This window comes from Malus domestica, chromosome 06, assembly GCF_042453785.1.
Source record: "Malus domestica chromosome 06, GDT2T_hap1".
Lineage (NCBI taxonomy): Eukaryota > Viridiplantae > Streptophyta > Magnoliopsida > Rosales > Rosaceae > Malus > Malus domestica.
In genome coordinates, this window is record NC_091666.1 from 29,289,102 (window position 1) to 29,315,994 (window position 26,893).

At 38.6% G+C, this 26,893-nt stretch overlaps 4 protein-coding genes and 1 pseudogene across 12 annotated transcripts; all 5 read left to right on the forward strand.

Moving 5' to 3' along the window:
• Positions 1–1,749: 1,749 nt before the first annotated feature.
• LOC103437661 (serine/threonine-protein kinase AFC2) lies at positions 1,750–5,453 on the forward strand. Of its 6 annotated transcripts, none has more exons than XM_008376150.4 (11): positions 1,750–2,021; positions 2,812–3,004; positions 3,204–3,384; positions 3,503–3,551; positions 3,648–3,762; positions 4,025–4,119; positions 4,247–4,403; positions 4,490–4,554; positions 4,644–4,741; positions 4,835–4,937; positions 5,056–5,453. In XM_008376150.4, the coding sequence occupies exons 1-11, from the start codon at positions 1,923–1,925 to the stop codon at positions 5,200–5,202; spliced, it is 1,302 nt and encodes a 433-aa protein (XP_008374372.1). In that variant the 5' UTR covers positions 1,750–1,922; the 3' UTR covers positions 5,203–5,453. The 6 variants fall into 6 exon arrangements, with proteins under 6 accessions (XP_008374372.1, XP_008374371.1, XP_070680213.1 ...); XM_008376149.4 differs by having other exon boundaries at positions 1,754–2,021; positions 4,235–4,403; XM_070824111.1 differs by lacking the exon at positions 2,812–3,004 and having other exon boundaries at positions 1,823–2,021.
• Positions 5,454–5,816: 363 nt separating this feature from the next.
• On the forward strand, positions 5,817–7,955 carry LOC103409702 (phenylacetaldehyde oxime monooxygenase CYP71AN24-like; annotated as a pseudogene).
• Positions 7,956–8,280: 325 nt separating this feature from the next.
• LOC139196924 (uncharacterized) lies at positions 8,281–9,471 on the forward strand. The gene has a single exon (XM_070823285.1). The coding sequence runs from the start codon at positions 8,281–8,283 to the stop codon at positions 9,469–9,471; it is 1,191 nt and encodes a 396-aa protein (XP_070679386.1).
• A 3,118-nt stretch (positions 9,472–12,589) lies between these two features.
• LOC103437662 (phenylacetaldehyde oxime monooxygenase CYP71AN24-like) lies at positions 12,590–17,346 on the forward strand. 4 transcript variants are annotated; one of them, XM_070824115.1, is made up of 4 exons: positions 12,590–12,785; positions 13,473–13,503; positions 15,763–16,406; positions 16,533–17,346. In XM_070824115.1, exons 3-4 carry the CDS (start codon positions 15,765–15,767, stop codon positions 17,151–17,153), a joined length of 1,263 nt encoding a protein of 420 aa, XP_070680216.1. In that variant the 5' UTR covers positions 12,590–12,785; positions 13,473–13,503; positions 15,763–15,764; the 3' UTR covers positions 17,154–17,346. The 4 variants fall into 4 exon arrangements, with proteins under 4 accessions (XP_070680216.1, XP_070680214.1, XP_070680215.1 ...); XM_070824113.1 differs by having other exon boundaries at positions 12,605–12,785; positions 13,470–13,503; XM_070824114.1 differs by lacking the exon at positions 12,590–12,785 and having other exon boundaries at positions 13,390–13,503.
• A 4,882-nt stretch (positions 17,347–22,228) lies between these two features.
• Positions 22,229–26,526, forward strand: LOC103437663 (quinolinate synthase, chloroplastic). Its single transcript, XM_008376153.4, has 7 exons — positions 22,229–23,258; positions 23,567–23,851; positions 24,071–24,289; positions 24,413–24,592; positions 24,757–25,257; positions 25,576–25,740; positions 25,831–26,526. The coding sequence occupies exons 1-7, from the start codon at positions 22,470–22,472 to the stop codon at positions 25,909–25,911; spliced, it is 2,220 nt and encodes a 739-aa protein (XP_008374375.1). The 5' UTR covers positions 22,229–22,469; the 3' UTR covers positions 25,912–26,526.
• The last annotated feature ends 367 nt before the right edge of the window (positions 26,527–26,893 follow it).

The following is a 26,893-nucleotide window of genomic DNA, read 5'->3' on the forward strand; positions in this document are numbered from 1 at the left end:
TCATAAGTGTATTCTTCTTTCCTAATATAAAAAATTTGGAGTGTAGAATAAGATTTTTAGAATGCTAATAACCATTCCCTTGTACAATATATGGTCTAATTCTTATCATGTAAGGTTTTTTTTAATTCTCTTATGTGAGTTTCAAACTTTCAACTCGTTTCCTCACAAAACACGAGGGCACATTGATATCATGGAAGTATTATAAGTTGAAAAACGGATAATACAGTGCCGGTCTTCTATATACAACTATTATTTGGTTACATCCATGGGATACGTATCCTACCATATAAGTAGTGCGGGGTACAGCCACCTGAAAATGTAGCATAGAAAATATAATTTGTCTAAAGTTAGGAATGGAGCCATGTGAGATGGTGGTGTTTCGTTTGCGCCATGGAAAATATTCGCAACTACTGAAGTTTCATCTACCAATTACATCTCTATTATTATATTCGAAATTACTATTTAAATTGAATCCGACCGTCCTATTAATTCATTTGGCTAGCCTACCCACCATCTTAGACCGTCACCCCCAACAAACGCCTGAGATCGGGCCAAACATGGTTCCCGAATTGGATGAAGAAGAAACACTTAATCCTCCAAAGAGCACCACTAAAATCTCCACCACAAATCGAAAGAAACATGTGGGAAGAACCAAATTGCAAATGCCAGTGCCAACGAAAGCAAAGAGAAAGAAGGAGGTGGTGGCGTAAACGCCCGAGCCGAAGCTTTACGCACCTTCCAGGGAGACCGCGAGAAATCGCGTTGAAGATTTGTTCAATCTAGTATAGAAAATTACAAGCATTTATTTCACGTAATTTTCTTGCTCCAAAAGGGCATAAATTATGGATTGACACTCAATTTATGTGAGTTAATATCAACTAACTCTTCATTTAGTAATACCTCCTTCTTAATATTAAATAAGTCTCGAGTTTGAATACTCCTTACTTATTCCATAAGGAACATAACATTACAGAACAAATCATGTAAGACAACCTCAACCAATATACAACTGTTATGGAGACTTCAAGAATAGCATAACAAGCATGAGCATTATCCACTAAGTGACCTTTAACAGCTACAACATCAACCACAAAATTGACTTCACGATAAACATGATGGAGATAAATATAATCAAAGGAAGATGCCAAGGACTTAGTGCCTTATATAATATTCTTTTTATGAGATTTATAAACATTGCAATTTTGGCTTGTTGACTTTTCCTATTAAATCACCTATACGGATCATAATAGATGCAGGGTCAAGTGGCGGAATTTTATTATTTTCAACTCATTGTGTATCGAGTTCAAATTCTTTATAGCAGAATTACTGCGTTTAATAAAAAAGAAAGTAAAAAAATTCCCCTTATCTCATCATTTGTATCATAAAAATAAGGTTAGTGCAATTCATACACTTATTTCCGACAACCTCTGTTAATTCTATAACCGAAAATTAATCAGGAGCATGAGAAGTAAAAATGAGTATTTGGATAACGCTATTTTAAAATAAAAGAGTCAAATGGGCCACCTACTTGATTGTTTGAGGCCCAATATTAAGTCTTTTACCCATTAGACTATGATTCGTTTTCTCGGGTATATCCAACTACCCCCAAATAATATTCCGCGGAAGAATAAAGCTAACTTAACCACAGTTAAATCCCAACCCACAAATCTAACCACGGTCAAAACAAAGCCCTCGATGAGCTGGGATAACAAAAGGATCGGTCAAACGCATGGACAAGAAAGCAACACGTGGACGGTCAGATCTCAACCGAACCGTGTTTCGCATTATTTGTTAAGTTAAAATTAGGGTTAGCTTTTGGCCTTTCTCTAACGCAACCCAAACCTTTTCTTCCCCAATCCCTCGAATTCATCCGATTTCTCGTCAATTTTGTTGGAAGATCTTTTATCTCCCGATCTGCGATCATGGAGACCGAGCGCGTGACGGAGTTTCCTTTCGCTCACTTGGATCGCCGCCCTCGAAAGAGGGCGCGTTTGGGCTGGGATGTTCCTCAGGCCCCAAAGGTAGTATCTTTGTTCTTCAACTTTTTGGTCCGATTCAAAATATTTGTGGGTTTTATCTGATGAATTGATTTTCTGGTTTGTGCTATTATATTTGATGATTTAAAGATTTTATGTATTTTATTGTTCTAGATCTGATATTAAAGTTTCAAAATTTGTCAAAATTGGTAAATTTGTTGGAAGGTTATATGTAAATTTCCAGATTTTGGATCGGAGCGTGGATATACGGATTGAATCTATGTGATTTACGAGTTTTCAGTTTTTTGTATGTCGATTTACAGAAAATCTATCTATTTAGGTACTTATTTGTAAATTTAGGAAAATTTTCATTCAATATTTTCAAAAGGCTACTAATATGATCTTAGGAAGCTTGGATTTTAAAATATTAGGGATTAATCTGTACTTTTATCTGGTATTGTCAGTAAAACTAGCGAATCCTTAGAAACCCGTTTGGTTAGATAATTTTTGGTAAATTGATATAGAGATAATTAGCTTGATTTATTGAAGATTTTTATTGTTGTGTTATGTAATTTTATATTTGAGAATTTCTTGAAGGAAGATATTGATATATGTGCATATTGTTGTTGGGAACGGTTGGTTATATTCGTTAATGTTTTAAATTTATATTTGCCTGTAATGTTTGTTCTCTAGTCTTCCTCGTAATTTATTAGCTTTGGTTTTGATTTATGAGATTCTGATTGGACTTGAGGGGTATGGATTGGAATGCAGTGTTGGGGTTGGCAGAATTTTGAATTAATATGTTAAATAGTCATGAATGGATGGATGTGTGTAGGCTCAGGTAGGAATATTTTGTGGACAAGAGCTTGGGAATGTGACAAGCTTTGCATCATTCGTGGCACCTGCAGAGCCCACTACTATTTCTCTATTTGATAAGGAAGTGGCTCGAAATGGTTCCCCCCCATGGAGAGAGGATGACAAAGATGGACATTACATGTTTTCGCTTGGAGAAAATTTAACATCTCGCTGTAATTACACAATCAACACATAAACTTATGTTCATTTTAGATTGCAATTTTTTTCTGGTTATTTAATCCTCTAGTTTCTGATGTTTCAATGAATTTTAGTGTTGGCCAGTTTTCTAACTCAATTCTTTATACGTTTTTTATATTGGAATTTGTTACAATTTAAGTTGTTGAGTTTAATTGTTGTTTTCACTTCTTTCAGACAAAATTCAGAGCAAAATGGGTGAAGGTACCTTTGGCCAGGTGTTGGAATGCTGGGACAGAGAAAGAAAGGAAATGGTTGCAATAAAAATTGTTCGCGGCATTAAGAAATATCGTGAAGCAGCAATGATCGAAATTGAAGTGCTGCAACAGCTTGGTAAACATGATAAAGGGGGCAACCGGTAAGTAGTTGTTGCTAATTTTCAACTTTTTTACTGACAGGGAGTGTTTGAATAAGCTTTATCTTGGAACTTTTTTGCATTACTTGTTTGCATTGTTAAATGGGTTCATTCCTTGCAGTTGTGTGCAATTACGGAACTGGTTTGACTATCGTAACCATATCTGTATTGTAAGTATTAGATTAGTTTGTGATGGATTGATTTCCCCAATTCACAAATAATTTGGGGGTTAAAACTTGTTCGTGAAATTCAAATGGTTTTAACAGGTATTTGAGAAGCTTGGACCAAGCTTATACGATTTTCTCAAGAAAAACAATTACCGCTCATTTCCCATTGACCTTGTCCGTGAGATTGGCAGACAACTCTTGGAATGTGTAGCATGTGTGTAGTAATACCTAAGCTAGTCCCTTTCTATCAAATATATATTGCTTCTCTTCATATTTTTCTTACATTGTCAATGTTGAGAGGGATAAATCAATATCTATGATTTTTTCACTGTTATTAAAACTTTATTAAAACACGTTGTATGGGCAGAGATATGCTCTTTTCATACCAATCAAGTCAGGATTGGTTAACTTAATTCAATTTTTTTTTTTTTTTTATTGTGGTCCTGCTTTCTGATGATATTCTCATATCTATGCAGTTATGCATGATCTTCGTCTTATTCATACCGACTTGAAGCCAGAGAATATACTCCTTGTTTCTCAGGATTATATTAAAGTTCCTGATTACAATAAGGTGGTTGCCGATTTCTTTTCTCAGTTTCTTTATTTTGTTTTTTGATTATTTGATTTTTAAGCATTCTCTCCTCCTTTCTCTTTTACTTGTGGAAATTTCTCTAACGTTCTATCAGTTGCTGCCGCAGAGCTCATCTCGATCACCCAAAGATAGCTCCTATTTTAAGAGAATACCAAAGTCGAGTGCTATTAAGGTTATTGATTTTGGTAGCACAACTTATGAGCGTCAAGATCAAACCTATATTGTATCAACACGGCATTATCGTGCACCAGAGGTGATTCTCGGTGAGTGAACTTACTGTGTACTGATGTCTTTGTGCTGTAAGCCTGTAGGTAGACATAATATTTAATTATTTATGATGGTTTTGTAGGGCTGGGATGGACCTACCCTTGCGATGTATGGAGCATTGGTTGTATCCTGGTGGAGTTGTGCACGGTTTGTCTGCTAACTATATGCTTTTGGTTATCAATATCTTGTTGTAATAATATAAGCCATATTTATGATGCTTGTGCTGCTTGGTGTAGGGCGAAGCCCTGTTTCAGACTCATGAGAATTTGGAGCACCTCGCCATGATGGAACGGGTACTTGGACCCCTTCCCCAGCACATGTTGAAGAGAGCAGAGTATGTGATGATAATAACCTTTGTCCATAATTTTTTTTAAGCATGAAGTTGCTAAGTTTTTTTTACGTAACCTTTGCACCTCGAAATTTACAGCCGACATGCTGAGAAGTATGTTAGGAGGGGTAGATTAGATTGGCCGGAGGGTGCAGCATCTAGAGAGAGTATCAGAGCTGTTCAGAAGCTTCCTCGGCTTCAGGTTTGTGGTTTACTGCCCTTCTGAATCTCTGTTGCCTACTTGGTAAACTGTTGGAGCCAACTCCACGTCATGTTTATACCTAAATGTCCGAACTTGTTGCTCATTTTTTGTTTTGCAGAATCTCATAATGCAGCATGTAGACCATTCCGCCGGGGACCTTATTCACCTCCTGCAGGGTCTGCTTAGGTACGACCCCTCGGATAGGCTTTCAGCTCGTGAAGCCCTCCGACATTCTTTTTTCACCAAGGACAGTCTAAGGAGATGAGTTTTTTCTCGTTTTTGCGTTCTGCCGAGTGAAGTGTACATTGTATATGCGTGAGATTTACGCTAGGTGTCATCCGTAACTTCCAGTAGATGTCCAATTGCAAACATTACCATTACGGAGGGAGGGGTGGACGCACCCGCTATTCCAGTTGCGCTGCACGCGGCCGATCTATGTAGTGTAAAAGTCTGCTAACCAAACTCTGCATTGTACAGAAATGACATTTTGTAAGAAATAAATTCTTCATTATCCTGCGTCTTCATGTTTTCGCCCAAGTACGGTTCTTGATTGCTTGCTTGCAAAGCAAGATATGTCCATACACTTTCCTTTGTACCCAAGTAATGACCGTACCACTTGCTCCCCAGTGAATCACTTGTTCAAGTTAAATGGTCATTTCCTTTTTCTTCAAGTTAAATGCGCTACAGTACTGTAATTTCACTCTTAAACTAGACCGGCCGGTCCGGTATGGTTGGTTTCTTCGATTGATCGGCCCTTGTGCGGAAAACTGTTTTTAAGAATCTTGGACCACCACCAAGATTACTTCTTGGGCCACCGATGTGCGAGCATGTGAACCGGGGACAATAATGTGTAAAAGTGTTTTATGTTCTGGCACACACATGTCAAGTTTTACTAGGCACATGCTCATGCCATTAGGAGTTGACAACACTGTTCACTACCTTGTTTTTGTTGATGTGAGCGCTTTTCACATCCCCATTAAATTGTGACACCGTCACATATAATACTAGACACATGCCATGCTAGCACATTCTTAGGAGTTGACAACACTAGTTCACTACCTTATTTTTGTTGATGTGGGCATTGATCTTCCATAATTCAAAAAGCGTGAAAATAGCATTACCCTTATTTAATCATATTTGTCTTCTTTTTTATCTAAATAAGTGGGAAACCACTCAAACTATTACTATCTCCATCCAAGTTGCCTCTAATCAGAAACCTACACCAGCTAGGCGCATTCCCGCACCGCTTTCTCGAAAGAATTGGTGTTAGCTAGAGTGGGGTACTTCTATTTAAATTGGTTTTTCTGCTTTACCTATGACCGATGTGGGATTCAACAGCAGTATGGCCCTCTAACGCTATTTCACTTCGGAAAAGTTCGAACACTGGTTGTTTCATCCGTAGACATGGCGAGGGAAGTCATGAAGACTCATGATACCGTCTTCGCCAGCCGCCCCCAAATGACGGCTCCATGCATATATTCTACCAAGGCTATGACGTGGCTTTTGCGCCCTGCGGGGACTACTGGAGAAAAGTAAAATTTGTGTTCTTGAACTTCTTAGCCTCAAGAGGGTGCAACAATTTCAGTATGCTAGGGTGGAAGAAGCGGCTGAAATGGTGGATAAAATTCGAAAAGCATGCCTCAGCGAATCTCCGATTGATCTGAGCGAGCTGCTGAATCCTGATATTGTCCTCCAACAACATAATGTGTAGGTCTATTCTTGGGCAAAAGTTTGACGATGAAGATGGTAGTTGGTTCGGAGAGGTGGCGGTGGAGTTGATGCTGCAAGTAATGAGCTTCAGTTTCGGAGATCTTTTCCCTGCTTCGAGATGGATTGACCATCTTAGAGGCTTCATTGCGCGTTTGAAGGCAAGTTTTTCCCGATTTGATAGGTTTTATGATCAGTTGATTGATGAACACAAGACAGCGAATAGAGAAGGTAAGACTAGTAAGAAGGATTTTGTGGATATTCTACTCCAAGTTCAAAACGACGGTGCACTTGATTTTGAGTTCACTAAAGAGGACCTCAGAGTACTCCTACAGGTTTGTTTATATCCTCCTCCCTAACTCGCATAATCGCATCACACATGCACGCACAGACACACATTGGTGTATATATGGCTGAAGAGCAATTTGGCTGCTTAATTTTATGGTTTTAGGACATGTTTGTGGGGGGAAGTGATGCTAGTTCAACTGCGATGGTATGGCTAATGGCGGAGCTTATGAGAAATCCAAGAGTGATGAAGAAAGTCCAAGAAGAGGTAAGAAGAGTGGTGGGAAAGAAGGCGAAGGTAGACGAGAATGACCTCAATCAAATGAAGTACATGAAATGTGTCATCAAAGAAAACCTAAGACTCCATCCTCCGGCTCTCCACTTTTAATTCCTCATGAATCAACCGCGGACGTAAAACTGGGAGGCTACGATATCCCCACGAGTGATGGTCAGTGCATTTTCCATACAGAGGGACCCCAAAGTATGGGACAGGCCGGAGGAGTTTCTCCCGGAGAGGTTCGAGGACAGCTCCATTGATTTCAAAGGCCAGGACTTCCAACTCATCCCGTTCGGTTCTGGGAGAAGGGGTGCCCGGGAATCACCTTTGCGGTTGTTTCGGCGGAACAACATTCTGTACTGGTTTGATTGGAAATTGCCTAGTACTAGTGGTGGTGAATTGCCCGCGGCCCTGGACATGACTGAAGTTTACGGGCTCACTGTCTGAAAGAAAGCACATCTGGTTCTTGTGCCGGTAGCCTACTCTCCTTGATCCCGGCCTCCAGAGATTTCGTGCTTAGTTTTCACTTAATCTAGTTGTTCTTTTGTTTTTGTTCAAGAAGAATTTGTGTCTGCCATTCCGTTTAATAGAAACACTAATCTGAAGTAGAAGAAGGGTGAACCCGACAATCTAAGTACTACAAGCCCCTTCTGCTATACAAAGATTGGATGGAATCGAATTCTTATCCTGAATTCGAATCCGAATTTGCTCTTAGGTGGTGAGCGTTGCACCACATGAAGAGATTGACATGTGCCATGCAGGTTAACCATAGTTAATTATTTTGATTAGCAACATCCTACGGTTGATAATGATGCAGTATTTTGGAATAATGCAATGAACGATATGAAAGTATTGAAAGTTTACATATATGGAAGGAAATCGTTGAATTAAAAAAAATAAGTAAATATAGCCTAATTGATTAGGGTTTGCCAAATTCCTTGGTACCCAAGTAAACGGCTTTTACATTTCTGCCCAAATATTCTCTTCTCCCGTAGAAAAAATGACTGAAATCCTCCCACCAGTTATATGAAAGCAGCAAACACAAACCTAGCCCACAAAATTTCACAACTTGCAATGAGATTAACGGCTTATCCGAACTCTTCGACTCTTGTTGTTCCTCCGAACCTTAGAATTCCCAGCAGATCACTCTCTCTTATGGTTCCGAAATTCGAGAATGGGACAGCTCCAGCCAAGAGAACAGCAATGAGCACTAGCAGGAGTAGGAGCAGAACCCCTCTAATGGCAATGGGATTCAGTACTACTGAATCTACGTTCCAACTCTCCTCGGCCGACCCCTGCCTTGATATATTTTTCAACATTGTCGAACCAGCCGACTATGTAAACTACGGGCACTACGTGTTTGCAACTGGATCGATCAAAAGGCATCCACCAGCCATAAAGGCGGAGGTGGAGGCCTCCTGTGAATATCTCAGGCAACTGCTGCCGCTGGCATGGTCCGACAATCCCCTAACCACCCTCAAACTCATATGTCACCTAAATGACTTTAATGGAAAATCCTATGAACAAGCGTTCTACACGGCGGCTGTTTGGCTCCACCAAAACCACCCCAAGACCCTGTTGTGCAACGTTGCGTCTTTTGGGAATATGTGCTTGCATAGCCTTGCAGAGATTCTGCACCACCTCCTACAAGGCCAAGACGGTAGATGGGGGAGAGTAGAGCCGCTCGGGAAACTGACCAAAAAGGCTGTAGAGATGTACGAGGGTGACCCGGATTATAAGTTGTTACATGACCGTGTTACCGATGTTTTTGTGAAGTGCTTGGAGTCAGATATTCAAAAATTGAAGGGACAATTCAAGCATGATTACCTTAAATATTATGTGCGTGAAGACATCGATGATGATGGTGGTGGTGATGATGATCAGAAGTATGCCGAGGTAACCCATGCATCAGACTGCTTCCTTACCGGAAACCATGACGAATCCCGTGCTGCACGGGCCACTTTGCTGTGGGAAAGCGTTGCGCGGAAGGTTTTCCCACCAGCATCATACGCGGAGGAATACAACGAAGACTACGAGAGCAGAGTTGTAGACCGGCTGAGGAAAGAGGTTTTGGCTCCCTTATACAAGTACTCCTGTAGTGGCTACAACGGGTGGAAGAGCTGGGAGGTTAAGGAGGAGAAAGGACAAGTTTTGTTCAAGGATATTTGGGACAGAGAAAAAGGTTGGAAAGTTGACCGGCAGAACCATGTCATGGAAGCAGCCATCTCCGGCAAAGAGTATCAAAGTCTCGTTGTTGTGGACTGATCGATCCATCACGGTCATATTCAACATCTATTTCGAAGTCATTTTTTAGAGTATCTGTTTCTTTTCACCCTTTGTGGTTTATGTGATATAATAAGGATCCCAGATATATTTTGAATTAATGGATTTCTGTTTTCTTTGCAATGTTTTTCTGCTTTACGCGCTTAATCTCGTAGGTCTCAATCCTTTGGTGTCAAGGAATGGATAGTCACTGAGTTCTTTGCAGTGTTTTCTGCTATAATGATCGATTGATACTCCATCTTCTTCCTTAATGATATGGTGTCAAAGTATAAATTGTAGCAGATGCTTGTTTGCCTAGACTCCTTGATGCATTTCAACAAACACTGCGCCACCATATATCTTAAGGCTAACTTGTTGACCAAACAATATATCTTAGCTATCTGTGGCCGAACCTGGGATGAGTTCAAGTTATGGGAGGAAACAGGTTTTCCTTCAAATCGCTGCTGCACTATATAAGTGCACATTACCATATAATGGATACACTATTTGTAACCTAATAGAAAAAGGGGGAACCCCCAATCTGAGTACTACAAACGCGTTCCCGTAAAATGTGATTATTCTATCGAGAAAAAGGATTCATGTTTTATGGAGAGATTCTTGCATGCGGACTGTCGTATGTAGCAGGCTAGGTTGAAACAGTTCAAGTTTGTTAATAACCTTGTATATGAAGGTGTGATAAAGTTTATGATGAGAAAAAGGTTTATAGTAAGTATCATGACGCAAAATACAGATAATAATTTACACACAAAAAAAAGTCATAAATCAAGTATTATGACGCGTTTTTGCGTCATTTAAGGGAATGGTATAGTGCTGGAAGTTATACCTAAAGCTAGAAATGACGAACATGAAATGGGTGACGGAACTAGGTTTAGGAACAAAAAAAAAAAAAAAAAAAGAAAGAAAGATCAATGGCCGAATTTAACGTGCCATTTGTTGCCCTGCTGCATTCAACTTTGGGTTTCCAGCAGTTGAATATATATATGCGATTGCCTTGCCAAGCCAACCTTTTGTATACTGGTTTGATTGGAAGCCGGCTAGTCATGACAATGCATCCCCCTCCTCCATACTAATTTATTATGCTCTTTTTTGCATTCCTTTTCATCAACGATAATCTACATTAAATGCATCCCCCTCCTCCATGAAAATTCAAACGTGAGAGCGAATTGGAACCAAAACGAACTTTAATGTATACACTGGTGTATGCTTAAAGTCGAATATCTCGTTGGTCTTGTAAGTGGTTGAAAAACCACGATTGCAATTTTCTTTAGGAAGTCGCATAGCAGTGAAGCTTAACAGACAAAGAAAACGGTGAAAAAGAAGAGAGACTTGTCTTTGCTCTCCTAGTTCAGGAAGACGGAAATTGCTGGTTTGGCTGGTCCAACCAAGAAAAACATGGAACTTTTTGGGCGGGCTCTTTAATCCGCACTACAACAAATAATAATGTTCTCCAGATTGATATATGATGCTAAATCGAGACCAACATAGAGTGGGCTGCTAGTTGGCTTTTCGAGACAAATCATAAGCGCATTTCTATGGCCCTTTGTCGAGCTAGAGTTTCTTTCTGAGAATGTGCCCTTATCTTCACTAGTGGATTGGCAAACCTATTGTGAACTCAATTCCCTAAACTACCTAAGCAATCGTACAATTGTGTAAGTCTAAGTTATATCACTTCACTCACTTCAGTTTCACCAAAATGATAACTAACTTGTCCCACCAGTGTGCTGTCTAAAGCCATAGGCCATAAGCTGATGATCTCCTAGCGCAAAAGCCACTGATCAATAGTATACAAGCACCTCTAACACTTAATTATACATCTATATAAATAATGCTATTATTTTTCCTTATAAGTGAAAAATTTTAAATTCAAATATTATGAATAACAAGTTCCATACCTATTTATTTCATCGCTCCTTACTATAAATATATTATTGCATAAAAGATTATTAAAAAAAAAACAGTAAAACACCTCCAGCCTCCTTCCTCTCCTCCTCTACACCTAGACTGTAGTCCTTCTATGTCAATAAAACAAAACCTTATAAAATGATACATTGTCATTTGTCAAGGTCTCTCTCATCTCTTTCATGCAGTTTTGACAAATATTATTATTTTCTTCTTCCTGTTTTCTCTTCTTTTACTACATATGAAGAAGTATACAGAGGAGTAACAATGTCATTGTTTTGTTTTTTGAATAAACTATATTATCTAGTCTTTTTTTTTTTGAATAAATGATATTATTTACATTAAGAGAGAAGAAGTGGGCAAAACATCACAATAGGCTAGTATTAATGTTAATCAAACTCGCCATTATTATAAAGTGAATATTATTAACGTCTCTCTCCCTCCCTATAATTGTCTCAACACACCCTTCACCCTTTCAATTCTCCGGCACTTAAATATCTCAACAGAATCGAGTTCAATCTCTTTGGATATTGATAGATTCTAACAAATTTCAAGGAAAAATGACCACACCAAACCAAATTGAATTCTGCAGATAACGTTTTATCACAATGATAGAAAACAATAATGCACATATACTTTAGTACGGGTTCGATCCTCATTGATCTCTAACTCACCAAGGCTATCATTTGTCAAAAAAAAAAAAATCATGTTCCTATCTAATAGATAATCGTTGATAAAATAGTGATGCGGTCGGGTCAATGTCAATTATGCCTACCACTCAATTTTAGAACCATGCCCTACTCTACTTTGTACTATACATGCACCTAAGAAATAAGAAAAATAAAAAGGGAAATACTAGTTACCTTCTCAATTTATTCGCAAAAATTTCTACTATCAACTGGTTTCTCAACATTTGGAAATAATAACTCAATGAAAAATGTTATTTACACTCATTTTTACTTCTTACACACTCTTGTTTATTTTTTATCATTTATCTTCTTCAACTCATCAAATCCAATAGTCAAACTGAAAGAGATGTGTGCGTAAAAATATGTGAGTAGATAACATTAACCTATCCTAATTTGAAGTTTTTTTTTTTTTTTTGGAAGATAATCTGAAGATTCTGAACCACCAGTTCTTTGTTACCCTTTTACCCTTAATGAATCAAACAAATAAAATAAAATAATACATAGGATAATTCGATTATTCGAGGCCACCTACCCCCTACCCCTCTATCTGTGCTCTTCCCCAACCTCCAGTCTTCTTCATCACTTACTCCCTAAGCAGCCACCGTCGCCCCCAACTCCGATGGCACCAATCACAGCTGCGTTTTACAGAATGCGGCAGCTTCTTTGCATTCTGGACTCCAGAATCCACCTGCTGCTATTGCCCATCAGGTAATTGTCTGACATAATCTAAATGTAAATCTGGATGAACTCACCCTTTAGCATTGGACTAGTTTTACTGGTTATGATTGATTGAGTGGTTGTAGATTATTTGTTTTGTGGGGTTTTCCCAAGATTTCATTTTTCACTTAAATTTAAACGATTTGGGAAATTGGTTAAATCTTGGTTATTAATATATTATATTGTTGATTAAGCATTTAACAGTTAAAAATTCCGAAACATCCTAGAAAAATTTCGTGCTGGTTATGACTATGAAACTTCTCTTGGACTTTCTGTTTTGGGATAAATAATTGAGTATTGCAAGAAGTATTTACATAAAACAGGTTCATCGTGAGGTAACATCATGTCCAATAATGTATTATTATGTGCAACTTTTTCTCTACATGATAATGTATTATTAAATTAGGACATCACGTAACAGTAAACTCGTTTTATGTAAGTTGCTCTCACATATTGCGGTACTACTTTTGTGTGTAAACATTTCCCAAGTTTTGAAGAAGCTGGTTCTTACAAATTAGACAAAAAAACCTGCCCCCTTCATTAATTTGTCTCTAAATTGGGTGTATTTATTGCCACAAGTTCCCTCTATTAATTTGTCTCCAAACTGTATGTATTTATAGCCATATGTTCCCTCTATTAATGTGTTATTTTTCTGGGTATTTTTATATGCTGAAGTAGTTGGGAACCTGAGCTGTGGGCAGAGAGAAAGGTAGGTTTGAATTTTTATATTTTATTTGTTTTTAATTTCTTTAGATTTATTAGAAATAAAATAAAGGGATGGAAAAAGAAATAATATCCTTTTCAGAATATTATTTTTTAAGTTGGATGTGATAAGAGTTTAATAGGAATGCCCAGAGGAAAAGGGCAAAATATAGGGATGCTAGCTAAGGCATTTCCCTCCTACAAATTCAGATACTAGAAAGAGAAATGCTTAGGAAACTTTTTCAAAAGCAGAATTCTTCATGAATTTTTTGTTACCTTATATTTTTGACACAATATTTATATTTTTAACTTAAAAATTGATGTTAAATTATAAGATGATATAGAGTTCATAAAAAATCTCATTTTGAGAGAATCTCCTTAGCTACCTTCTAAGTATCTGAGATATGAAAATTTTAATACACACACAAGGTGGTCCCTTTGTGTGGATGCAAATCATCAATGCAATCCTAATAGTTGATAGAATAGGAAAATATAAAGATACAATCCCTCCTTTCTAGGGAGGATGACCTCTTTTATTTGATAACTCTCTTTCCTCCCTAACAAGACAAAAACAATGTATTTTAGATCGGTTCCTTAGTCACCTTTACATCTACATCTACTTACAACAAGCATGTACACACAAGCAAGCTTGAATCTCATCATTTTATCATATAAACATCATAATTAGATCGGTTGATTCTTGTTAATGTTGAATGAAAATCATTTGTAAAAGAATTCATTTGATTTGGAGACCCTTTTGTCATCTGTGTGTGATGAATCATCGACGGTTTTGGTAACAAGTGGCATCATCATGATGAACTGTCAATTTATTTGATTCATATGAATGACTAAACAGGCTCCAAGCCAAATGAATTTCTCCTGATGATAAAGAGAATGAATACAGTAAAATAATGTCACATTGGTGGAAAATATATTCCACTTGATTAATGTTTGTACATATTATTTATTGTTTTATATTAATATTTAACCTTATCCTTATATTGTTATAAAGATATCTTATAATTCATATGTTAAATATTACATGCTATGTATACTTAAAGTGAGTATATATAGTGAAATGCAGAAAATTTTATTTTTTAGATCAAATTTTGTAAACCATATAACGTAAAAAAAAAGGTCGTACCCAGTGCACAAGGCTCCCGCTTTATGCAGGGTCTGGGAGAGGTGAATGTCGGCTAGCCTTACCTCCATTTATGGAGAGGCTGCTCCCAAGTCTCGAACCCGAGACTTACCGCTCATGGGCGAAGGCACTTGCCATCGCACCAAGTGCGACCTCTGTAAACCATATAACGTGATTGTTGATAATTGAATTATTATTTAAATATTGATTAACATGCTTATTTATTACTAGTAATACACTATATAATTTACAAATTTGATCTTAGAAATTAATCACCTAGTGTTACTCGTTATATATATACTTAAAAGGGCTTGAAAGTAGCCTCTTTTCAAAGTCAGACTGACACTAATGCAGATGCAATCTTAGTAGACAATAGTCCAAGTATAAAATTTGCATAAAATCTAGATTCTGTGGACCCTATAGTAAATGCATCATGATGATGATACTTTATTACTTACAACCATGTATGAAACATGACAAACATATGGAGGGAGGATGCTTTCCATGCATCTCTGCATGCCTTGCTTGCTTTTTTGAGTGCTTTTCTCGGCAGTTTTTCAGGTTCCTTGCTTTTTGTTTCCTCTTCCCACTTTCCAAAGAACTTGTGCACATGTGAATTCGTATTTATTTTTTTTACTGGATTTCGGATCCATATGATCCATGGAAAAGAAATGGAAGAAGATCAGATGGGGGTGTAGACGTGGGAAATCCAACTACTTCTAAGCAATGATTATTAATTTTGTCGTGGAAGTTCTAGAGATTTGTGTCCTATATAAACCCAGCAAAACCCAGAAGTTAGTATTCAGACAAACCCAGCAACAAGAGCTAGAACAGCAATGGCTATTCTAGCACTTGTGTTTGAGCAGCTGCAGAAGAATGTCTTTCTTCTTCCTCTTATCATACTTTCTGCATTCATTCTGTTTTCTCTTACTAAATCATCGTCCAATGGCGATGAGAAACGAAAACTCAAGTTACCACCTTCCCCACCAAGGTTGCCATTGATTGGAAACCTTCACCGGTTAGGCAAATTCCCACACCAATCTCTCCATGCTCTCTCGAAAAAGTATGGCGATTTAATGCTAGTGCACCTTGGGAAAGTTCCTACTTTGATCGTTTCATCTGCAGAGATGGCCAAGGAGGTGATGAAGACGCAGGACATTGCTTTCTGCAGCCGGCCAAAAGCCACTGCTCCGGGAATATTGTTCTATGACGCTCATGATATCGCGTTTGCTCCTTACGGAGAGTACTGGAGGCAAGTTCGGAAAATATGTGTTCTTGAGCTTCTGAGTCTTAAGAGGGTGTCACAGTTTCAGTACGCGAGGGTGGAAGAGGTTTCGGAGTTGGTCGAGAAGATTCGCAAAGCGTCGAGCCTCAATGGCGGGGGTCCTATTGTTCTGAGTGATCTGCTGGTGGCAACCTCCAACAACATTATCTGCAGGTGTATTCTCGGACAGAAGTTTGAGGGCGAGGAGAACAAGTGGTTTGGAGAGGTGACAAAAGATTTGATGTGCCAACTCATGAGTTTCAGTTTTACGGATTACTTTGGTCCGAGGATGAATTGGCTCGACCGTGCCAGTGGCCACATTAAACATTTGACATCGATTTGGTCCGAGTTTGATAGGTTTTTCGACAAGTTGATTGCCGAACATCAGGCGGCAGAGAAAGAAGGCAAGCCTCGCAAGAAGGACTTCGTGGATATTCTCCTCCAAGTTCAAAAGGAGGGCAATGACTTCGAGCTCAAAAGTGACCACCTCAAAGCACTTCTGCAGGTCCGTATATATCCCCCTTCATAGCTCTCACTCACTCACTCACTGTCTCTAACATTGATTATATACATATATGTTTGTATATATATAGCTGAAGATTGACTTGGATTCTTAATTTTACGATTTCAGGACATGTTTGTTGGAGGAAGTGATACTAGTTGGACTGCCATGATATGGTTGATGACAGAGCTTGCGAAGAATCCACGCGTGATGAAGAAAGTCCAGGAAGAGGTAAGAAGGGTGGTGGGGAACAAGGGATATGTAGATGAGAATGTTGACACCCCCCAAATGACCTACATGATATGTTGCATCAAAGAAAATATGAGAGTTCATCCTCCGGCGCCTCTTTTACTTCCTCGCGAAACAAGTACAGACGTGAAATTGGGACCCTACAACATCCCTGCGAAAACACAGGTGTTTGTGAGCGCATACTCGGTACAAAGGGACCCCAAAGTCTGGGACAACCCCGATGAGTTTTACCCCGAGAGGTTCGAGGAGAAGAACGTTGGTTTCGTGGGTCAGGAGTTTGAACTCATCCCGTTCGGTGCTGGGAGAAGGGTGTGCCCTGGACTCGGCTTTGGGGTTGCTTCTGCTGAATATGTGCTTTCCAACCTTCTGTATTGGTTTGATTGGAAACTGCCTAGTGGTGGTAAGGAATTGGCCGAGACCATGGACACCGATGAAGTTTACGGACTCACAGTCCACAAGAAAGCTTCTCTTAACCTTATCCCGGTCCCATACAACCCTTGATCCCTCCATCGAGATCTGTCGTTCTTATATATGTTTTTTATTAGTTTTGTTGGTTGTTTCTGCTGCGCCTAAATATGCATTAGCAATTCTGCACTTGACAATGTTGTAATCCTCTACGGGACGTAATGTGACCGTGTAGAAATTGTAGCAGAAACATAGTTTTTGATAATAAAACTTATTACAGCTGTCGTAATTCGCTTTGAATATTTGAGAATTATGTAATTAGTTTTAGTTATCTCTTGAAACATCTTAAAAAAAAAAATGGATAGGTATGGAAAATGGAAGGAGCGATGAAGCGGTGGCAGCTGACAGTTAGGTGGCAGACGTAAGTTTTTACGGCTTAAGGTTGTGGTTATTACCTTGACGTTGGTGGTGAGAGAAGCCAACTCCTCCTTAACTTTTGAAAAACAAAAGGTGCAATGAAGCAATGAAGCGGTACGACTGGTAGTTGAAGAACAGTACCAACGAAACCTAACTAAAAAACCAGTACATTGGTAGCAGATATATATAGCTAAGCTAAGTTGAACTAGCAGAATAAACAGTGGAACTAGTACATGCTTGCTTCAGCAGGGATAAACAAGGTAACCAAGACGGCTAGGTTGATCCATAAACTAACTCATGTTCTTGATTTCGTACTCTCTGTCAATTTGGCATCATCTTTGCTTGCTTCTGCAAAATTTGTTAGGTAGGCTTAGCCCTGGTTTGGTAAACATTCCGTTTCAACTTTTTTTCACAATTTTGGATGAAAAAAAAAAGCTAAAAACACAAAGCTGCAAACCCCAGCTTTGAAAAACCAGTTTTTTTCCACATCTTTTACATAAAAGTTTATTAAACACTATAATACTGTTTTTTTTTTTCAAAAGCACTTTTACAAAAAAGTTTACCAAACACTCTGCTGTTTTATTTCACAGCTGCTTATTCTCACATCACAGCAGAAACAGTTTTTTTTCAAAACACAGCAATACCAAACCAGCCCTGACACCATGGTTAACTAATGCTTGGCTAAGCATGCACTGATTACAGGGAATACGATTTTTACACCCTAAAAAATGTCGAATCCGGCGGCAATGGACCGAATTGTTGTTAATCAGAAGCAGAGGAAACAGGCGTATTGGTACCACATTTGTTTTCTTGACATTCACTAAATCAGGTGGCAAACTTCACTTACCCTCATCCCCGCCAAAGGTTCCGGTAATTTGGAAGCTTTACCAGCAAGGGCACACTACACTACCCTACCGCTCTCTTCGAGCTGTCTAGAAAATATGGCCATCTGCGGCTCATGCACTCGGGCCATGCTCCGACTCATGTGGTTTCGTCTGCAGAATTTGCCACAGAGGTTATGAGGACTCGTGAACTGTTTTCTCCAACCGGCCTAAAACCTCAAAGTACTTCGTGTCTTTTTTTCAAATCTTTTTAGGTCTTTCTTATAATCTCTTTTCTTATAATCTCTTTCCGAACATAAAAATGAAGAGGAATATTGTTATCTTCCAAATAGTCAATGATGAGCGTGATAAATGACCAAAATTCAATTGTCTAGATACATGCAATTAAAATAAAACCAACAAATAAACACAGACAAAGCAACATAGTGACAACAATTCTAACTAAATTATAGATTGATAATATACTTTATAGATTTTCGATTACGCACCACAATATTGTAGGCATCGAGATCTTTGGTTATTGGATATGCTATCATTAAATTTTACTTGTATTTCTAACTCTTTATTGTTCTAATGCATGTCATACACCGAAACATAATAACAATTTTGACACTTCTAATAAAATAAAACTCATGCATCTCTACTTTCATTCAACCAGAGAAGAAAAAATACACAAGATGGAGGCATAAGCCGGCTTAGGTCGAGTTACAGTCCTTAAAGAGTAAATCTAAAATAAAATTTGGTGGAGAATCCAACCAAGCACAAGGAAGTTCGACCGAGGAACCATAACGGGCTAGGCGATGAGCGATGCCATTAGCTTGGCGGCGGACACGAGTGCAAGTAACCTCAACGGTCATTGAAAGCAAAGCTTTTGTATCCTCCACAATTGGTCCAATCGGAGACAAATTGATCAAAGAATCCCTTAGTGCTTCAATAACTTGAAGGGTTCATAGTTAATCACTTGGACTTGGCTTTCTCCATAATTCCCCAATAATCTAAAGGATCCTTAAGCATCCATAATTCCTAACCAAATTAAACCATGCACAAGAAGAATTCACTTGGACTTGGCCTTGTCCATTTTTGCACAATGCCATTACCACTCATCTTTCGCACCAGACCTGCCGCAGCACAGCCGCAACTGTATACAAGAATTTTCCTAGGGGTGTGCTATCCACACACCCCATTTTACTTCTCACACACCCTTTGATAATTTATATCTGTTGATCTTCTTCAATTCATCCGATCCAACGGCTGAAAATTAAAAAGGTGTGTGAGAAGTAAAATGGGGTGTGTGGATATCACACCCCTTTTTCCTATTTGGTCCTTTATACTAAAAGAGGAAGAGCCCAAATCTACCTCCACCAATTTTTTCTGTCTTTTGACAAAATAAAAAGAATTTTAACGAAATACTTTCGGTATTGTTCACTTTTTTACGAAAATGACATTTTTACTCTAAAAAGTCACTCTTGATACTATTCACTTACAGCATATATTTGTCATTTTGATTAAAACTCAAAGTTTTCAAGTTATTTTCCTTAGTTTTCCTAAAATAAAAGGAATTGGATCCCATCCGAATCCACTTAGATCCCCACATCTTAGTCATTTATCGTGTAGCAGACAGCCAGAAATTATTTGACTTTTTTATTTAAAATTAAACACAAATAGTATATGACGAAAATTAATCGTACAATATACGATAAACGGTTAGAATGTAGAAATCCTTAAGATCTTCACAAAGTGGATCCTAAGATGATCATTTTTCAAAATACAAAGGGTAAGAAAAGTGCATTTGATGTGGGGCACGATGTGACTTTCGTTACTTGTATATCACGAACTTTTCCACTTCTTCCACCTTTGGCTACATGTACAATATACTTTCCTACTTTTCTTGTGTGCAAAGAGCCAAGAAATTGCATACAAGCCACATAATTCTTCGATTTTGTAGTGGAGGGAAGAATACTTGTCACCAAAAATTCAAAGTCTAAATTGTTTGGTTGAAATTATTCATGATTTGGTGGTCAATGATAGGAAATGTTGCATCACTTACACCACGACAATTGGGAAAAAGTGCATCAACCTGTATTATTTTTTCTAAGAAATGATAAAAAAATTCCTTAAAGTGAGATTCTACAATTAAAAGCATCTTAAAAGAAGATATCAAATTTAAAACATCAAAATGATATTTGATGTCTTATGTTGCAATTTAACATTTTGTATAATTTTTTGCTCCAAATATTTGAATATGCAATAACATTTATTATATATTACATCACATTCATTAAAAAATTCAATAAATAAATTTGACATTGCTGTCATATTGGAGTCCCTCTAGTTGAATCAATGATCAATATAAGTTTACTGACCTGGCTCTTCAATCGACAATCTACTGCTCCCTCATTTGAGGGCAGAAGGTTTTGCCTTCAATTGACTTAGCGTTGTCTAAGAAACTGAATGCTCAGTTGGACAGAGTTTGCTGCGATTTTTTACTGGTGTATGTCTATATGTCAGTTTTGACATTTCTTTTGAAGATGCTCTTATATTTTTTATATGATATTGGTACGAAAATTAATGTTAAACTGTAAAGTGACACATAATTCGTGGAGACTCTCACTTAGATTTTTTTTTTAATTTTCTTTTATCCTTAAAAAAGAGATATTGATCGGTGTGGAGTTCATACCAATCAACTAATTGTCGAGCGTGATTTGACGCTACCCATATTCTTTTGGATTGATGTTTATCTAACTAGTTTTAAGGGTCGATATGTCCATCTATATCGGATAAACTTGTATTCAAGTCATCAAACACATGTGGACAATATCAGTTGCACAATCTTAATTTGATCGTGAGATAAAGATTATATTAAATACATGTTAGTATCAATTAATTTGTCAGAATTAATTGAAATTAGTGCCACAAAAAACATAAAAACAAGAAAACATCCAAAAAAAGGAGCACAAAAAAGAACATATAAACAAGAAAAATCTAAAAAAGAAGTGTAAAAGTCAATCTTATGTTTGAACTTGAACACGAAATAATACAACTCGTTAAACAAAGAAATTATTTTCACTCTTGTTGTCTTTTAATGCACTCCTATTATTTGTTTCCCCTTTCAATTCTCATTGATATTATTAAATCCAAACACCATAAGAAGAAAAAAACACACAATGAAAAGAACAGGCCGTTTTCCAAACACCACCTGCAGATCCACTTTAGTGAGACCTACCTGACTGGCGAGAAACTTTTATAGCACAAGTACATTCTGTAATCGTAGTTTTCTGTGCCAATAATACATATTGCATAATAAGACTACATATATCACATGGCATGAAACGTAATCATATATAACATGTATTATTAGTATAGAACGTTACAATAGCAGTAGACTCGTTTTATGAAAATAGCGTTCTACGCGGATACCCTTTAAATGGTCATTCTAAGGGCTGGTATGGTATTGCTGTGCTTTGAAAAAAAACTGCTGTGAGAATAAGCGGCTGTGCTGTGAGAATAAATGGCTGTGAAATAAATCAGCAGAGTATTTGATAAACTTTTTTGTAAAAGTGCTTTTGAAAAAAAAAACAATTTGATAGTGGGTCTTTTCATTAAATAAGCACTGTAACTCCGTGTGCTTTGAAAAAAAATCAGTTTTTCCTTTGATTTTAGCTTATTCTCACAGCAGCTTCCAAAATAAGGTTTTTTTTTCAGTTTACCAAACACCTAAAATCCTCACAATTTTTTTTTATAGATGCTTTTTTTTAAGCATCTAACTCTCAAACAGCCGTGAAACTGATGAGTTCACTTCCCCACTCCAGAATTGTCGTCCATGGAGATGTTGTGGGCCCAACATTCGAAAGGATGGGCTGCTATGTCCTATTATTTATCCTTATTTTAATAAATTGGCGCGTAGTTTCATATATATTGGTAGTAACTTGCTGCGTTCTTGCCTTCTTGGACCTTGGTTGCCTAAATTCCCCTTTTCACTTAAATTTTCAATTTTATGGCAAACTTCATTGGAGCAGCAAAATCCATTTAAAGCCTCTGGTTTCTGCCCCTCTGCCTCCACCACTCAATCAAAGCCTCCACCTTTAGGCTTTAACCCCTCCTCTCACACACTCTCTCTCTCTCTCTCTCTCTCTCTCTCTCTTTTCCCTTCCCAATGGATGCTTCCTCTGCAACAACCATGGCGCTCAGAGTCTCCTCCTCCTCTTCCTCCTCCTCCTCCTCCGCTTCTTTCAAGCCCAACAAGTCACTCCCTTTCAAGTTCAGCACTTTCCGGCCACCTCCCCAGTCCACACCCTTCAAATCCCTCAAATACATCCAAACGCCGCCATCTTCCAATCCCAACCCATTAAAGCATCCGCCGCCGCCTCCCCAAAACCCTGGCTCAGCCTCCCCCTTCTCCTGCTCCGCCCTCACCCTCTCCTCCCAAACCTCCGAGCTAGTCCCCTTGAAGCTCCAAACTTTGATCTCCGAGTTCCAATCTCTCCCTGAGCCGATCGACAGAGTTAAACGCCTGTTGCACTACGCGGCTCTCCTCCCTCCGTTTGATGATTCGGGTCGGGTTGATTCGAACCGGGTCATGGGCTGCACGGCCCAGGTGTGGCTGCAGGCCGAGATGGACGAGGAGGGCAAGATGAGATTCGTGGCTGACAGCGATTCCGAGATCACCAGGGGCTTCTGCTCCTGCCTGGTTTCGGTGCTCGACGGCACGTCGCCGGAGGAGGTGTTGCGGGTCAAGACCGACGACTTGTCGTCACTCAATGTGGGATTGCCGGGCGCGCAGAGGTCTAGGATTAACACGTGGCATAATGTGCTGGTCAGTATGCAGAAAAAGACTAAGGCTTTGGTAGCCCAGCGGCAGGGTACGCCGCCGTTCGAGCCTTTCCCGTCGCTCGTCGTCACCGCCGAGGGCATTCAGGCAAAAGGCAGCTTCGCTGAGGCCCAGGTTGGCATAATGGATTGTGTTTCTGGTTGATTTATATGATTATATTGCCTGTTAGAAGTGCTTTATTAGAAAAGTTTCGAAATTTGTGTTAAAATATTAAATGCTTCCTGTAAAAGCACTTCAAAGTGCTTCCTCAAAACCACTTCAAAGTGCTTATGCAGAAAATGGTTTTATGACCCAATAGCTAAATGTAGTCAGAAGCATTTTTGGTTGTCATAAATCACTTTTAGCGGTTCGGAAAGCAGTTCAAAAGAGGCCCTCAATCATTTGTATTAGATTCCAAGTTTGATTTGTATATTAAATTGCAGGCGAGGTACTTGTCTCCTGATGAATCGAAGGTTGTGGAACTTGTTAATGTGTTGAAGGAAAAGAAAATTGGGGTTGTTGCACATTTTTACATGGACCCAGAGGTTCAAGGTATTTTAACTGCTGCACAGAAACATTGGCCTCACATCCATATATCTGATTCTTTAGTCATGGCGGATTCCGCTGTGAACATGGCGAAAGCTGGTTGCCAATACATTACAGTCTTGGGTGTTGATTTTATGTCGGAAAATGTACGAGCTATACTTGATCAGGCTGGATTTGAAAAGGTAGCTGCTTTGCTTCCATTCATGTTTTAGTAAGAAATGCAAAATATGTGTTGCACTTGTTAAGTTGGTTTTGACTAGGGCGTTTACGATTGAATGGCTTGATATCTCAAGGGTTCGTTGGAAAATTATTATAGTAGAGTTAATGAGATGTTGGTTTGGTGCCGCAAACTGGTGAAGCAGTTGATAATATATTCATTTTTTCATATAATTTGATTGCAGGTTGGTGTGTACAGGATGTCAAATGAACGAATTGGATGTTCTTTGGCAGATGCTGCATCTAGCCCTTCGTATATGGGCTATCTTGAGGCAGCTTCTAGGTCTCCTCATTCGTTGCATGTTGTGTACATTAATACTTCTCTAGAGACAAAAGCATACGCCCATGAGATTGTGCCAACAATTACATGTACATCTTCAAATGTTGTCCAAACCATTTTGCAGGTTACTGGAATTAAAACCTTTATCTTAATCATATTGAAATTCCGCAATGTCCACAAAATCAACTGGTACTCATTTTCTTTCTTCTGGCTATTGTAATAACATCTAGTTCCTCGTCTTATACAGGCTTTTGTTCAAGTTCCAGATGCAAACATATGGTACGGGCCTGATTCTTACATGGGTGCAAATATTCGAGAATTACTTCACCAGATGACTAAGATGACTGATGAAGAAATTGCTGAGATACATCCAAAACATAATAGAGACTCAATCATATCTTTGCTACCTCGCCTTCATTATTTTCTGGTAAGTCTACTTTTATGGCTTTCTGGAGAGTTATTCATAAATTCCTTTCAATTTAACTCAAGGATAGCGTCAGGAAATTTTCTTTCTGCAGTTTTCCTTGCATTTTCTGATTGTGGTCCTCTTGCTGCTTATTTATCACTGATGATGCAAATTTCTTGTATCAGGATGGGACATGCATAGTACACCATTTATTTGGAAATGAAGTTGTCGACAGGATAAAAGAAATGTACTGTGACGCTTATCTAACTGCTCATTTTGAGGTCCCTGGAGAAATGTTTTCTTTGGCAATGGAAGCAAAGAGAAGAGGAATGGGGGTTGTGGGTTCTACCCAGAACATACTAGATTTCATAAAACAGAGGATTCAAGAGGCTTTGGATAGAAATGTCAATGAGCACCTTCAGTTTGTGTTAGGAACAGAATCCGGAATGGTGACTTCAATTGTAGCAGCAGTTCGTAGTTTGTTAGGTTCTGCGAGGTCTGGAGGAGCAGAAATTAATGTAGAAATTGTATTTCCAGTTTCATCAGACTCAATGACAACGTCAAGTTCTTCCCCGGGCCTTGACTCTGTAAAAGTAGGTGATGTCATACTACCTGTCATACCTGGAGTTTCCAGTGGGGAGGGATGTTCCATCAACGGCGGCTGTGCATCCTGTCCATACATGAAGGTCAGCGTTTCCTTTTTTGAGTTTGATTTTGATAGTTTACCTAGGTTTAACACATCCCAAATGTTTTCGAGCATGATATCTGGTAATAATTTTGGAAAGTATAGGCACGAATCAAGGATATTCTCGGAAAGTACCTAAATCATTAGTTTCACCCTTAATGGTTGCAAGAATAGTTTATACCGGGTTTTCTTCTGTAATAGTTTGTCTTGGCGATTCTTATTACAAATTAAATCAGTAGATAATTAAATATATTCAAGTTGTTGATTAGGACTTGCTTGAGCTAAGGTTCCTCACGCAGTCTTCAATGTAAAATGCCAGATGAATTCTCTCGCCTCCCTCCTGAAAGTTTGCCACCACCTGCCCGATGAGATAAATAATACCCTTTCCGCATATGAAGCGGGCCGTTTCAAACTGCAAACTCCGAATGGAAAGTCAGTTGCGGATGTTGGGTGCGAACCAATACTGCACATGAGGCACTTCCAGGTTAGTTTCTCAGGACAGTAAACATCTTACAGCATACATACGTAGCTTCTTGAGATTTTGGATTCATCTTTTTGTGGATATCCTTTGCAGGCCTCTAAAAAGCTGCCGGAGAAGCTTATTTCCCAGATCATTCATCCGTCTGGTGACGGAAACTCGGTGCTGTTAAATTAAGTGAAAGCTTTAGCCCAGATGACAGCAACCTTGGACTGCAAGCAAGATTCTGAATCCTGAGGGAGGCATTTTCTTCAAGCAAAGTATTCGTTTCCAAACCTTTGTTGCATCATTTCCTCAATTTCTTTTTCATACGTGACGGTCTTGCAGTTTAACTGGTTTAATTACACACAGCATAGTTCAGAGTTTAGAGATCTATAGGAATGGAATTTATAATAACCATGGACTTTTATATTCAATCCCGCGATCAAGGAATTTGAGATTCTTCCCGAGTATTGCCTTCTAAATCTCCATCACCGGGATACGTAGATGTTTATGATGGTAAGCTTTCACTTACTGGTACTGACTGAATGGCGAGCACAGACATGCGATTCATTCCTCAAGCGTACAAGATAAACGGCATCAAGAAGTTGGTAACTATTTCATCTGAATTTTGTTTATGTTATTTGGAGATGTGTGATTATCGACAATAGTTACGCATAAAGCTCGAAAGGGCTCGTTGTTAAATAGTTCTCTTCCCGCTGCATTGTTTTGGGAGAGTAGGCGAGCTTCTCATGTTCTGTAATCTGTACTCCTATGGGGAACGTTATATACAAATTCACTATTTGACCGTCATTACCTGTGTTGTTGCTTTGCATTTGTGCTCTGCAAAAACTTGGTCTGTTCCCTGAAAACCAGCTGAACTTTTGTTGTGATTTTGATACAAGCTATGTTGTGGGAGAGGTGAATCGAACATAGGACCTCGGTCTAATCCCTCGGGTGTAAGGACAAATACTTTTAAACACAAATTTCTTCTAGCTGACCTTTGACTAAATAGTTTCGTACTATTTTTCACTATGTTCATCCATTCCAAGTAGACATAGAAGGTGCAGGTTAATAGGCACGTCCAATCTTGCACACTTTGCAAACGAGTGAGACTAACACACGTCAAAGATCAAAGCATTCACGGTTTTAGTCAGTTCTGATAAAAATGTGACTTGTA

Bases quoted from the DNA above. Each gene is read 5' to 3' on its own strand.
- LOC103437661 (XM_008376149.4), top strand. From the start codon at position 1,923: ATGGAGACCGAGCGCGTGACGGAGTTTCCTTTCGCTCACTTGGATCGC. The intron at 3,552-3,647 runs GTAAGTATTAGA...TGGTTTTAACAG, and splicing joins ATCGTAACCATATCTGTATT to GTATTTGAGAAGCTTGGACC. The intron at 4,404-4,489 runs GTGAGTGAACTT...ATGGTTTTGTAG, and splicing joins TGCACCAGAGGTGATTCTCG to GGCTGGGATGGACCTACCCT.
- LOC103437663 (XM_008376153.4), top strand. From the start codon at position 22,470: ATGGATGCTTCCTCTGCAACAACCATGGCGCTCAGAGTCTCCTCCTCC. The intron at 23,852-24,070 runs GTAGCTGCTTTG...ATTTGATTGCAG, and splicing joins ATCAGGCTGGATTTGAAAAG to GTTGGTGTGTACAGGATGTC. The intron at 25,258-25,575 runs GTCAGCGTTTCC...GTAAAATGCCAG, and splicing joins CATCCTGTCCATACATGAAG to ATGAATTCTCTCGCCTCCCT.
- LOC103437662 (XM_008376151.4), top strand. From the start codon at position 15,474: ATGGCTATTCTAGCACTTGTGTTTGAGCAGCTGCAGAAGAATGTCTTT. The intron at 16,407-16,532 runs GTCCGTATATAT...TTACGATTTCAG, and splicing joins ACCTCAAAGCACTTCTGCAG to GACATGTTTGTTGGAGGAAG.
- LOC139196924 (XM_070823285.1), top strand. From the start codon at position 8,281: ATGAGATTAACGGCTTATCCGAACTCTTCGACTCTTGTTGTTCCTCCG.